This window comes from Procambarus clarkii, chromosome 27, assembly GCF_040958095.1.
Source record: "Procambarus clarkii isolate CNS0578487 chromosome 27, FALCON_Pclarkii_2.0, whole genome shotgun sequence".
Lineage (NCBI taxonomy): Eukaryota > Metazoa > Arthropoda > Malacostraca > Decapoda > Cambaridae > Procambarus > Procambarus clarkii.
The window spans coordinates 14,739,516-14,753,178 of NC_091176.1; the positions used below are offsets into that span (position 1 = coordinate 14,739,516).

The 13,663-nt window shown below is 46.4% G+C and overlaps 1 protein-coding gene across 2 annotated transcripts in view; it reads left to right on the plus strand.

Moving 5' to 3' along the window:
• LOC123747497 (uncharacterized) overlaps positions 1 to 13,663 on the plus strand; it is a 35,963-nt gene that overhangs the window by 8,440 nt on the left and 13,860 nt on the right. Inside the window, exons 3-4 of one of the 2 annotated variants that reach the window (XM_069332379.1) lie at positions 2,837 to 2,948; positions 9,317 to 9,429. In XM_069332379.1, coding sequence (XP_069188480.1) covers positions 2,837 to 2,948; positions 9,317 to 9,429 — 225 coding nt within the window. Of the gene's footprint in view, positions 1 to 2,836; positions 2,964 to 9,316; positions 9,430 to 13,663 lie in introns of both variants that reach the window. The other variant, XM_045729714.2, reaches the window with a different exon arrangement.

Sequence of the window (13,663 nt, forward strand, 5' to 3'; positions counted from 1 at the left end):
CCGGATGGGCACATGTATAAGCAAGTAGATGGGGTCGCCATGGGTTCTCCCCTAGGTGTCCTGTTTGCAAACTTCTACATGGGTACCATCGAGCAAAAAGTCTTAGTCGACATGAACTTGAAACCGGCCATATACTGCAGGTATGTTGACGACATTTTTACACAGGTACCTGATGTCAGACATCTGCAGGAGCTGAAGGAGGCATTTGAGCAGAGTTCCGTGCTGCGTTTCACTTACGAGATGGAAAAGGATGGGAAGCTGCCCTTTCTAGATGTAACAGTCATGGAAAAGGGCGGAGGTTTCCACACTGCAGTCTACACTAAGGAAACAAACATAGGAATGTGCCTAAATGCCAACAGCGACTGCCCCGACAGGTACAAGAGGAGTGTTGTTAACGCATATGTCGACCGTGCTCTCAGCCACAGCTCAGAATGGAAGCAAGTCGACGAAGAACTCTGTAGGGTAAGGCAGGTCCTAGTCAATAACGGCTTCTCCAATGGTTTCGTCGAAGACATCATAAGAAGGAAAGTGAAAAGCCATGCAACCTCTGAAGAGACAACTAACACAACACCTATACCCCCTATTAGACTATTTTACAGGAACTTCTTTTCCACAGCTCATAAAACGGAGGAAAGGGTCCTGAAAGATATTGTTAATAGAAACGTTATCCCTACAGACAAAAATCAGAGGATACAACTGACGATTTACTATAAAACCAGAAAAACGGCCAGCCTACTCATGAGAAACTCTCCAGACACAAAACAGAACGCTTTAAAAGAGACTAACGTCGTCTATGCCTTCAAATGCCCACTTGGGGACTGTAAGCTCCAAAAAACCCAGTATATAGGCAAGACAACAACATCTCTTTCTAGGCGTTTAACGATGCATAAGCAACAGGGCTCCATTAAGGAACATATAATCTCTTCCCACAACCAAACCATCGCCAGAGAAATCCTAGTAAACAACATAGAAATCATCGATAGATACAGCGATAGCAGGCGGCTTGACGTTTGCGAGGCACTACACATCAAGAAGTCAACACCAGCAATCAACAGCCAATTATTGCACAACTATATTCTACCCACCTCAAGACTCCGCTCCAATATAGAAGCATCAAGAAATATGGACCAATAGGCTTTCTACAAACACTTCTATTCAATACCCATTGTTTGTGTTCTGTCTTGTGTTGATACTTTTAATACCCTATTAATATCCCCTCTTGTTCTGTCTTGTGTTAATGCCACATCACCCCTCCCACCTCACTCAAATGTAGATATAAACTCGGAGATACGTAAGTTCTATTCAGTTGTGTATTTGTGAACTAAAGTCTTTGAAAATGTAATAAGTTTTACGAAACGCGCCCGTGTCGCGTCAGACTAGAAATAAAAATGAATTTCGGAGAATTAATTTTTGATTTACCTCCAACAGTGAAGCGTAATGTACGAAAGATTGAGAAAATTCGTGTTAGAATTATTAATCTTACTTTTTCGGTCATATTTAATAATATATGTCTACAGGAAAGACTGCTACCAAAATATACTAATATATATATATATATATATATATATATATATATATATATATATATATATATATATATATATATATATATATATATATATATTAGTAAGAAGGAAGTAGATATATATATATATATATATATATATATATATATATATATATATATATATTTATAATAAGAAAGTGCTTGCTGTCTGTACAAAGTTGGAGGGCAGAGGTTTGAGCTAGCTTCAGCCACCTTTGCAGGGGGAGTGGTGTGGCATATGGGATGGACATAGGCTAGTTGGGGGTACGCCTAAGTTAAATGATTTCAGAAATATTAGTAATTATTGACACACCTCATATCCAATTTTCATAGTCAAAAAAGTGATCATGTGTGAAGTATTGGTTGTGATGCCCTAAGAGTTTTTTGTGATCATAAAATAATATTTTCCGAGAGATCCATATTGTGGTTACATTGCTTCATATGTTCTGAGAAAAGGGGTAGGGGGGGATCATGTCAATAGGAGGAGAAAGGGGGAAGCTGAGGTTGGAGATGGGAGGACAAGTGAAGGGACAAATAGGGGAACCCAGTGGATGGTGACAAGGGGGTTCAAGAGGGGAGGTGGAAGAAAAGGGGTAGAATGGGGGTGTGGGGGAAAACAGGCATATCCAAAGCACCTTGAAAATCGCATGGAGGGAGGGAAGGGGGGTGTTTATAAATGCTAACATTTCTTAAAATATTTAATTTTGGCCTACCCCGTTCAACCTATTACCGTCCCACACCCCAGACACTATATCCCGCCCCCCTGCAAAGTTGGGCGAGGCTAGCGCCATGTGCATCTTCATTTTTACTTTTGGACAAACACACACATTCTGTCTTACTGTACAGATATTAGGGATAGACTTGAAGCTGTTGTTATTTACAAATAGCAGTACCTCTTAAGTGTAAAAAAAAAAAGTAGCATTTATTATACATGCAGCCCGTCCTCTCTAGCCTCCACAACCGAGGAACCACGAATAGAAAACGGGAACATCACGTTAACGTGGGGAGCCGCTGTGGTTTTTGAGTACATCTTACTCTGACGTCGGGGATTTTTGACGTCAAAATTACGACGTGTTATGCAAGGGGATTGGATGTTACGTTATCCCCCCTACATGGACCCTGACCTTACATAGGATCCCCTCACACATGGGCCCTCCCCTCCCCTCAACACGACCCCACCCTAACCTAACCTTCACACGACACCTTCCCCTCTATACTTCCCCCACACAAACCCCACCCCCGTCCACCCCTCACCACACTAACCCGCCGTGTGTGTCTCTCCCCTCACAGGTCTCAGCAATGGGGGGCAGTGCCGACCGGTATCGGTACTTCGCCTCAGCCACCAACCCCGGCGTCTGTCTCTCCTTCAAGTACAACAACAACCTCACCGACTGCTGTAATGGTGATGATCACCTCCGTAAGTCCCCCCTCCATCCATCTTCCCTTGCCTCCATTTTCTTTGCCATTTTATCACCGCATGTGTATTCACTAACTCTATCTTTCGTGGTCTGAGTGGACGATATGCAAGTGCATAGATGCTCTTGGCAACGTGTGTGGTGGAGAGAGAGAGAGAGAGAGAGAGAGAGAGAGAGAGAGAGAGAGAGAGAGAGAGAGAGAGAGAGAGAGAGAGAGAGAGAGGTAACAGAAGAGACACACACACACGTCCTCACATTACACACATCATCCCATCCTCCTGAAACGACAGTACTTAAAGTAACTCTGTGGCCGTGAGTACCAATATGTAGTGATGGACCACCAGTATATTCACACTTGAATTATTGAATCCTAGGCCTAATACAGTACATGTGTGTGCTATAATAGGCCTAGGAATATTTAAATTTGGTTTCTAGCCTTATTTCTCCAGACTCCGTAAATTTAATAGTACAAACTGTGGTTTTCTGGCGGACCATCACTACATACATATATATATATATTATATATATATATATTATATATATATATATATATATATATATATATATATATATATATATATATATATATATATATATATATATATATATATATATATATATAGAGTGTGACAATGCCAGGATGCGACCAGACTGTAGCCTCGTCGCCAAGAGGCTACAGTCTCAGTGGAGACAGAAACCTAACCCGCGGGTTGAAGAGAGCTCGGGCGCGTTCATATCACCAATGAACTCATGGGGAAGCCTCCTGCCTGGGTATTGGGTAATGGGGGGAGTGTTTCCGATGCCTTGTATGACAACCCTTATATGCTGCGTGGCTCGGCAACCTCTCTCTTTTTCCCCCCTTTTCTATTGCCGTATGGGCTGGCAACTCTTCGTATTCCCTATTGCCATCCTATCAAGCAGTGTTATCACCCACTGCTTTACATACACACGCCATCATTTGCTCGAGCAACTTGTTTGCATTAAGTAATAAGCAACATAAACATGTGCATTACGCGCTGCTTGCTCGAGAGAAACGGGATTTTCTTGTTTTAGTGTGTGTGTGTGTGTGTGTGTGTGTGTGTGTGTGTGTGTGTGTGTGTGTGTGTGTGTGTGTGTGTGTGTGTGTAATATTTGTATTTATTATTTATGGCTGCAAAATCGAGCTATTAGCTCCTAGACTCCGCGTTTCTAACCAATATATTTTTCTTCTGTTCTATCTACTACATATTTTTCATTCAAACACACACACACAACTAGGTGAATACACACACACACACACACACATACCCTCAGCTATCAGACGGACTGATATGAGCAGGTTATCTTGAGATAATTTCGGGCCTTAGTGTCCCCGCGGCCCGGTCCTCGACCAGGCCTCCACCCCCAGGAAGCAGCCCGTGACAGCTGACTAACTCCCAGGAACCTATTTACTGCTAGGTAACAGGTGCATCAGGGGTGAAAGAGAAACTGACCATTGTTTCTCGCCGGCGCCCGGGATAGAACCCGGGACCACAGGACCACGCGTCCAGCGACCTGTCCGCTCAGCCACCGGCCCCCCCCCCTGTGTGTGTGTGGGGGGGGGGGTACTTGTGGTCGTCGATTAATTAGTTCGGTCGTTGTATTTCCCTTTGAAACTGCTTACTGAATTTCCCTCGATCATCTCTTGTAGCTCTTTCCTGGTGTCTCCTTTGTGTCTCTAACTTATCTCTCCTCACCATCCTCCATCTCTCCTCACCATCCTCCATCTCTCCCCACCATCCTCCATCTCTCCTCATTATCCTCCATCTCTCCTCACCATCCTCCATCTCTCCCCACCATCCTCCATCTCTCCTCACCATCCTCCATCTCTCCCCACCATCCTCCATCTCTTCTTATTTAACATTCACCTGTTGGTTTACGTGCCTAGCCCCAGCTGTTGGTTTACGTGCCTAGCCCCAGCTGTTGGTTTACGTGCCTAGCCCCAGCTGTTGGTTTACGTGCCTAGTCCCAGCTGTTGGTTTACGTGCCTAGTCCCAGCTGTTGGTTTACGTGCCTAGTCCCAGCTGTTGGTTTACGTGCCTAGCCCCAGCTGTTGGTTTACGTGCATAGCCCCAGCTGTTGGTTTACGTGCATAGCCCCAGCTGTTGGTTTACGTGCATAGCCCCAGCTGTTGGTTTACGTGCATAGCCCCAGCTGTTGGTTTACGTGCCTAGCCCCAGCTGTTGGTTTACGTGCCTAGTCCCAGCTGTTGGTTTACGCGCCTAGTCCCACCTGTTGGTTTCCGCACCTAGCCCCAGCTGTTGGTTTACGTACCTAGCCCCAGCTGTTGGTTTACGTGCCTAGCCCCAGCTGTTGGTTTACGTGCCTAGCCCCAGCTGTTGGTTTACGTGCCTAGTCCCAGCTGATGCTTTACGTGCCTAGCCCCAGCTGTTGGTTTACGTGCCTAGCCCCAGCTGTTGGTTTACGTGCCTAACCCCAGCTGTTGGTTTACGTGCCTAGCCCCAGCTGTTGGTTTACGTGCCGAGTCTCAGCTGTTGGTTTACGTACCTAGCTCCAGCTGTTGGTTTACGTGCCTAGCCCCAGCTGTTGGTTTACGTGCCTAGCCCCAGCTGTTGGTTTACGTGCCTAGCTCCAGCTGTTGGTTTACGTGCCTAGCTCCAGCTGTTGGTTTACGTGCCTAGCTCCAGCTGTTGGTTTACGTGCCTAGCTCCAGCTGTTGGTTTACGTGCCTAGTCCCAGCTGTTGGTTTACGTGCCTAGTCCCAGCTGTTGGTTTACGTGCCTAGTCCCAGCTGTTGGTTTACGTGCCTAGCTCCAGCTGTTGGTTTACGTGCCTAGCTCCAGCTGTTGGTTTACGTGCCTAGCCCCAGCTGTTGGTTTACGTGCCTAGTCCCAGCTGTTGGTTTACGTGCCTAGCCCCAGCTGTTGGTTTACGTGCCTAGCCCCAGCTGTTGGTTTACGTGCCTAGTCCCAGCTGTTGGTTTACGTACCTAGCTCCAGCTGTTGGTTTACGTGCCTGGCCCCAGCTGTTGGTTTACGTGCCTAGCCCCAGCTGTTGGTTTACGTGCCTAGTCCCAGCTGTTGGTTTACGTGCCTAGTCCCAGCTGTTGGTTTACGTGCCTAGTCCCAGCTGTTGGTTTACGTGCCTAGTCCCAGCTGTTGGTTTACGTGCCTAGTCCCAGCTGTTGGTTTACGTGCCTAGTCCCAGCTGTTGGTTTACGTGCCTAGTCCCAGCTGTTGGTTTACGTGCCTAGTCCCAGCTGTTGGTTTACGTGCCTAGTCCCAGCTGTTGGTTTACGTGCCTAGTCCCAGCTGTTGGTTTACGTGCCTAGTCCCAGCTGTTGGTTTACGTGCCTAGTCCCAGCTGTTGGTTTACGTGCCTAGTCCCAGCTGTTGGTTTACGTGCCTAGTCCCAGCTGTTGGTTTACGTGCCTAGTCCCAGCTGTTGGTTTACGTGCCTAGTCCCAGCTGTTGGTTTACGTGCCTAGTCCCAGCTGTTGGTTTACGTGCCTAGTCCCAGCTGTTGGTTTACGTGCCTAGTCCCAGCTGTTGGTTTACGTGCCTAGTCCCAGCTGTTGGTTTACGTGCCTAGTCCCAGCTGTTGGTTTACGTGCCTAGTCCCAGCTGTTGGTTTACGTGCCTAGTCCCAGCTGTTGGTTTACGTGCCTAGTCCCAGCTGTTGGTTTACGTGCCTAGTCCCAGCTGTTGGTTTACGTACCTAGCTCCTGCTGTTGGTTTACGTGCCTAGCCCCAGCTGTTGGTTTACGTGCCTAGCCCCAGCTGTTGGTTTACGTGCCTAGTCCCAGCTGTTGGTTTACGTGCCTAGTCCCAGCTGTTGGTTTACGTGCCTAGTCCCAGCTGTTGGTTTACGTGCCTAGTCCCAGCTGTTGGTTTACGTGCCTAGTCCCAGCTGTTGGTTTACGTGCCTAGTCCCAGCTGTTGGTTTACGTGCCTAGTCCCAGCTGTTGGTTTACGTGCCTAGTCCCAGCTGTTGGTTTACGTGCCTAGTCCCAGCTGTTGGTTTACGTGCCTAGTCCCAGCTGTTGGTTTACGTGCCTAGTCCCAGCTGTTGGTTTACGTACCTAGCTCCTGCTGTTGGTTTACGTGCCTAGCCCCAGCTGTTGGTTTACGTGCCTAGCCCCAGCTGTTGATTTACGTACCTAGTCCCAGCTGTTGGTTTACGTACCTAGCCCCAGCTGTTGGTTTACGTGCCTAGTCCCAGCTGTTGGTTTACGTGCCTAGTCCCAGCTGTTGGTTTACGTACCTAGCTCCAGCTGTTGGTTTACGTACCTAGCCCCAGCTGTTGGTTTACGTGCCTAACCCCAGCTGTTGGTTTACGTGCCTAGCCCCAGCTGTTGGTTTACGTACCTAGCCCCAGCTGTTGGTTTACGTACCTAGCCCCAGCTGTTGGTTTACGTGCCTAGCCCCAGCTGTTGGCTTCAGTACCCAACTTCAGCTGTGAGGCACGGAACTACCCACCAATCAACAAACAAGACAATTAATATTCCTCTTTGAATTGGACGCCACGCTACTTCTTAAATTATATGAGGCGTGAGATATACTGCAGCTCGTTAACATACAAGATTAACAGTATTATATCCCATGTATGTTCGGCCCTTCAATTATAAAGAGCGTGGGATTAATTATATATGGATTGCTGACATGCCCCCTCAACCACCACCCATCCCAAGCTGCCTATTCAAATCACCTCACTAGACACAGACGTAGATATACAGAGTATACATACAGACTCGGTGTATGAGCCGATGAGACCATGGGTGATTATACATAGCTGCATAATTTTGTGTGAACTCCAGGATAGGCAGCGTGCATACCAATGAACCTCTAATAATGTATTGCCTATTGAAATGGCGGCCGTTCATCCTGTGTGCGATACAGAGACTTTCAGCTACATATTTAGGTAATAACAATTTACATATTTTCGTATTACAGATTTACATATTTACTTATTAAAAATTTGCATATGCGCTTTTCTTCACTGTGTAACTTTCAACTGTAATGGATCGCTCGGTTGTTGGGGTAATCTATTCATTAATTTCGTGTGCATGTATCTATTTGTCTATCGGCTTTTATCGTCTCTCAACCTCCTAATCACTATCTCCACTATGACTTCAGCTCGTTAACTTTCATTGTGTAACTGTTAGTTACTTATCATTCTAAATCACCTGTCTCCAACTGCTAATTTCTAACATCCCGTTAGTTTTTACAATTAACTCTTAGTGTCCTCTAACTTCTAACCTGTCACCTGTCAGATCAATTTCATCCAGAACATTAACTGTCAAACTCTTAATTAACAACCGAATTAGCCCTTCAGACTTACAAACCCCATCTGCCATTTTTATGAAATAGCTACATCATTCCTGTAGTGCAAATGAGACAGGCTTGCTCATCACCATAATCTTCCTCACTACCACAATATTGTTCATTGCCACAATCTTCCTCACTACCACAATCTTCCTCACTACCACAATCTTCCTCACTACCACAATCTTCCTCACTACCACAATCTTGCTCATCATTCCATAAAATACACAAATACCAAATAATAACAACTCCCCGCACGCACGCACGCACACACACACACACGCGCGCACACACACACACACACACACACACACACACACACACACACACATACACACACACACACACACACACACACACACTGTATAAAAATTCAGCCATTTAGAGATCAATCTAAACGCACCTCGCATGACATGACAAATAATTTGGATAGAAATTTGAAAACATTTTACATTCCAGAACTCTATCCATATTCCGGTTTTCAGTAGTAGATATTGGAGGTCTAATATATATATATATATATATATATATATATATATATATATATATATATATATATATATATATATATATATATATATATATATATATATATATATGTAAAAATAATATCTTGTTGAAGTTGAAGAGAGTGTTGTCACTGGCTCTCATTGTCAACATATAATGTGCAGGTGATTGGTAAAGCCTTGAGAACCATATCTCCCGATTTCTGATCTGTTTCTTATTTTTGTTTGTGCGCCTGATGTAATCTTTTTTTTGCTCTTCCGCTTACCACATTCCGCCATTAATCCGCTTTCTTCTCCGGTTATTAATCCCCACTTCTGCTACTGTCATTAATCCCACCCACTTCTCCCACAGACCGTCATTAATCCCAAATACCACAGACCATCATTAGTCCTAACCACCTCTCCCACAGACCGTCATTAATCCCAACCACTTCTCCCATAGACCGTCATTAATCCCAACCACTTCTCCCACAGACCGAAATTAATCCCAACCACTTCTCCCACAGACCGTCATTAATCCCAACGTCTTCTCTGGTCCCCCCACAGAAAGGTTCTACGTGACAAAGACCAACCGATCAACAGGGGTCTTCCACACCAAGGACCTCAACAAACTCCTCTGCTATGACGTGAAGAAGGGCAAGTTCAAGCTGGTGAAGAGGGTGAGTGTTCACTCCGTTCACAGTTCAACAGAACAGGGGTCTTCATCGTACTTTACTCTTCATGGAAAATATAGATTGTTCAACTGGTTCGTATAGTTTCCTCCTAGTTCCCCCTTGTGTGTGTTCTTCCTGCTAGCTCCCTCCTACTAGCCGCCTTCTGGGAGTTCACTCCTTCTCGCTCCATCCTACTAGCAACCTACTACTAGTTACCCCCATCAAACACAATTAAACGCAATTCGAGATCAACGTCTCCAGGGAAGCGACTCAACACAGGCTTAGAGAGAGAGAGAGAGTGAGAGAGAGAGAGAGAGTGTGAGTCCCGTTCTAACCCGTCCTCCTAATAGGTAAAGTATACGTCAAAATGCGACGTTCTAAGGCCAAAAATCGCCTTACTAGAAAATAGTATCGGCTCGCGAAACTGACACATACTGTCCCGTTTTCTGTTTTGGGTCCTCTGGCAGGTTAGGATAAAGGGGCACTTTAACACGACAGTTTCTTGACGTCCAGCCACCGCTGCTCTAATACTTGTAAAGAGTACTGAAAACATTCTTCTTTTCCACCTCAGTGTTCCTATTCCCCTCCTTCACCCCCCCCCCCCCACGCCTGAGAATGTCTCAAGATGAGTGTAAGGGAGACGGGCAAGGCTGTTTGTGTGGCCCGGGAGGCGAGAGGGTCGTTTTGGGAAGCATTAATGGCCAGTCCCCTTGTGATGATTCTGGGTGATAAGCGACCAGCTACCGGTCATTAGCTGGGCCACACGAACTAACAGTATACAATCCACGGGACTCCACATATTTTTTTTTTGTGAGAAATGTACGACAAGGTGAGAAATGTATCCTAGGTGTAGTCAATAATTTATAATTATTAGTCCTCATTCTAATCTTGTTATTATATTACTGAACACACAACATGGACACTCGTGGTGTTTACAACATGGACACCTGTTTACTAGTGAAGACAGGTGTTTCCAGAGGATTACCACACACACACACACACACACACACACACACACACACACACACACACACACACACATGCTTACGTCCCCCAGCTCCTAGGATTGTTAGGTTATCTTGAGGTTATCTTGAGATGATTTCGGGGCTTATTGTCCCCGCGGCCCGGTCCTCGACCAGGCCTCCACCCCCAGGAAGCAGCAACTCCCAAGTACCTATTTACTCACGGGAGACATCTCCCGTCACGCAGGGTGCAGTCGCACCTCCACAGATCTTCAGTATCAGCTCTTGATACTGGTAATGGCTCAAAAGGGCCACCACTTACGGGCTATTCATGCCCGTGCCACCTTTTGGGTGGCTTAATCTTTATCAATCAATCAATCAATCACCTATTTACTGCTAGGTAACAGGGGGCATCAGGATGAAAGAAACTCTGCCCATTGTTTCTCGCCGGCCCTCCACACAGGCACCTGTGACACACAACAAGTCACCTAGGCTTCCTAGGTAGGCTCAAGGCCCCGTCACACGTAACTCTAATAGCCACGACTTGTAGCAACTATCACGGGATAAACTAAGACACAAACCATAGAACAGCTTCGATAGACCCAATACACCGCATCGTAACAACCGCAAGTTGGTGTTGTTTCAGATTTAGCTACTCAGAACGAAGTGTCCATGTAGCACGGGCTATGGCGAACCCGTAAAACAAGCTCGTACAAGGATCAGGAAACATCTTAAAGTAAACAGGGCCAGAAATAACAGCATGTATGAACTCTTACGGTTTTCAAACAGCCCAGAAACAGAACTCTAACCCAGAAACAGAGACGTAAGAATGAGTGGGAAGGGAATTAGCAAGATGGACGTTAATAATCGATGTTACCCTCAGTGGAGAGCCCGTCCTCAGACCAAATCCATTACCGCCAGAAACCACATTACCCTACAAACCACCGGGATAGTTATCTAGATATTTGTGATGGTCTGAAAGCATATTACAGTTCCAGTAATTGTCGCCATGCAAACTGGGAAGGGAAGGGGATTGTCAGGGGAAAGCGCCGAGCCATTACGACTATGTGGCACTTGGAAAGGGCCAGGATAAAGATTTGAGATGGGATGGGAGAAAGGAATGGTGCAATCACACAACAACAGGAAGGTAAAATATCCTGTGAATTTTTGTCATAAACAGGAGATTATCCTCAAGTTATAACTTTATGTTGTTATAAATAGTTGGTTTAAAATATAAGAGTGGATGCTAAAAACGTTTTCTTTCAAGAATTCTGTTTTCTGTAAACGGAATTCTCAGGTACACTGAAATAGTTTTCGAATTCCATATTTCATATTATCGTCAATATTACGCCGTATTAATGTAACCGAATGTAATGAAACCTACTCTAACCTAACATAATTAAACTTTAACGTAAATTAACCTTTAGGCGCCTGACAGCTGAGTGGACAGCGCTTCGGATTCGTAGTACGGAGGTTCCGGGTTCCATCCCCGGTGGAGGCGGAGACAAATGGGCATAATGTTTCTCTCACCCTGATGTCCCTGTTACCTAGCAGTAAATAGGTACCTGGGAGTTAGAAAACTACTACGGGCTGCTTCCTGGGGGTGTGTAACAAAAAGGAGTTCTGGCCGAGGACCGGGCCGAGGGGGCACTAAGCCCTGAAATCATCTGAAGATAACCTTATCTCTTTCAAGATATAACCTAACCTAACCACGGATAGAGTAAATAATAACTTTAATTTCGTTCTCAATCCATTCCTGTGAGCATATTTCCTCCCTGATGACAGGTTGCACTGAGTAGCAGTCAGGGCGGTGGGTGGGCGGCAGTCAAGGCTGCGGGTGGGCGGCAGTCAGGGCTGCGGGTGGACGGCAGTCAAGGCTGCGGGTGGGCGGCAGTCAGGGCTGCGGGTGGGCGGAGTGGGCGGCAGATTGGTGACAGCCTCAAGCAAACTATTCACACCACAAACAAATCACATCCTTAAATGTTAACACAAAGGAACCCCCCCCCCCCTCCACCCCAACCATCACAATCTTAACGAGGGTCTATACATTTAAGTAAACACAAAATATATTCCCGAACTGTCTTGGACAGTTCTGCACTCGTCAGGGTCTAGTCGTGTGGCGGGGACCTGGAGCCTATATAGCGCAGTAATCCCCGAGTCCGGGTCGTGTGGCGGGGACCTGGAGCCTAGCGCAGTAATCCCTGAGTCCGGGTCGTGTGACGGGGACCTGGAGCCTAGCGCAGTAATCCCTGAGTCCGGGTCGTGTGGCGGGGACCTGGAGCCTAGCGCAGTAATCCCTGAGTCCGGGTCGTGTGGCGGGGACCTGGAGCCTAGCGCAGTAATCCCCGAGTCCGGGTCGTGTGGCGGGGACCTGGAGCCTAGCGCAGTAATCCCCGAGTCCGGGTCCTGTGGCGGGGACCTGGAGCCTAATCCCTAGGTGACAGGCCCGTTAACACGGTCCACGAGTCCACGAAAGGGAAACAGAATAACAAAGAGCAAAAACTTGACGTGTGAGGGTTAAGTCCACTGTTTTCTGAAGAAAATAATTAAATAATTAGTTTTATAGTTATTTTTCAGCTTTTCTTACGCATAATATAATCAAATTAGTTGTTTGCTCTCTATCTTCCGTAAATAATTAAAGTATAAAATAACGAGTAAAAATAACCCTCAACTGCATTCATGGCGGTATGGCCGCATGAACACTATGTTTGTTCTATAAATAACAAAGCCAAACTCCAGATCTTCTTTATTTACAAACCATTTCAGAGCAATTGTCGGCCCGAGTCCGTAAGTGGGGCCATTTGCCACGGATGGCGGTATGACTGGAAGGTGTTTGTGCGCGGGACGGCGGCTCCGGCGACCGTGTGAAAGTCCTCCCTCTTGGAACCCTCATTTTCATCGCATTCCCCATTTTCTGTTGATTTTCCGGGTCGGGTCGCCTTGTCCCCGGGTCGGGTGGCCCTTGTCCCCGGGTCAGACAAGGTCAGACGACCGGAACAGACATGGTAAAAGCCTGCAGTACCCCCACCCCCCCCTGTACTAAACGATGGCGGTGTTTGTATGCATTAAGCTACCGCTTGTACACACAATGGGACAATGTCAGGAGAGGCTTTTCTGGAAACAAATGTCGGAGGTGTGTTCTCTCACCTGGGAGATGCGTCCAGGACAAATGTTGATCTTATGGGTAAACACTAGACAGGAGGACTGGGGGGGGGGGGAGACAGGTGAAGGGAAGGGGGGGCGGGAAGGTTTTGGGGGGATTACTGGGTAAGGGGAGG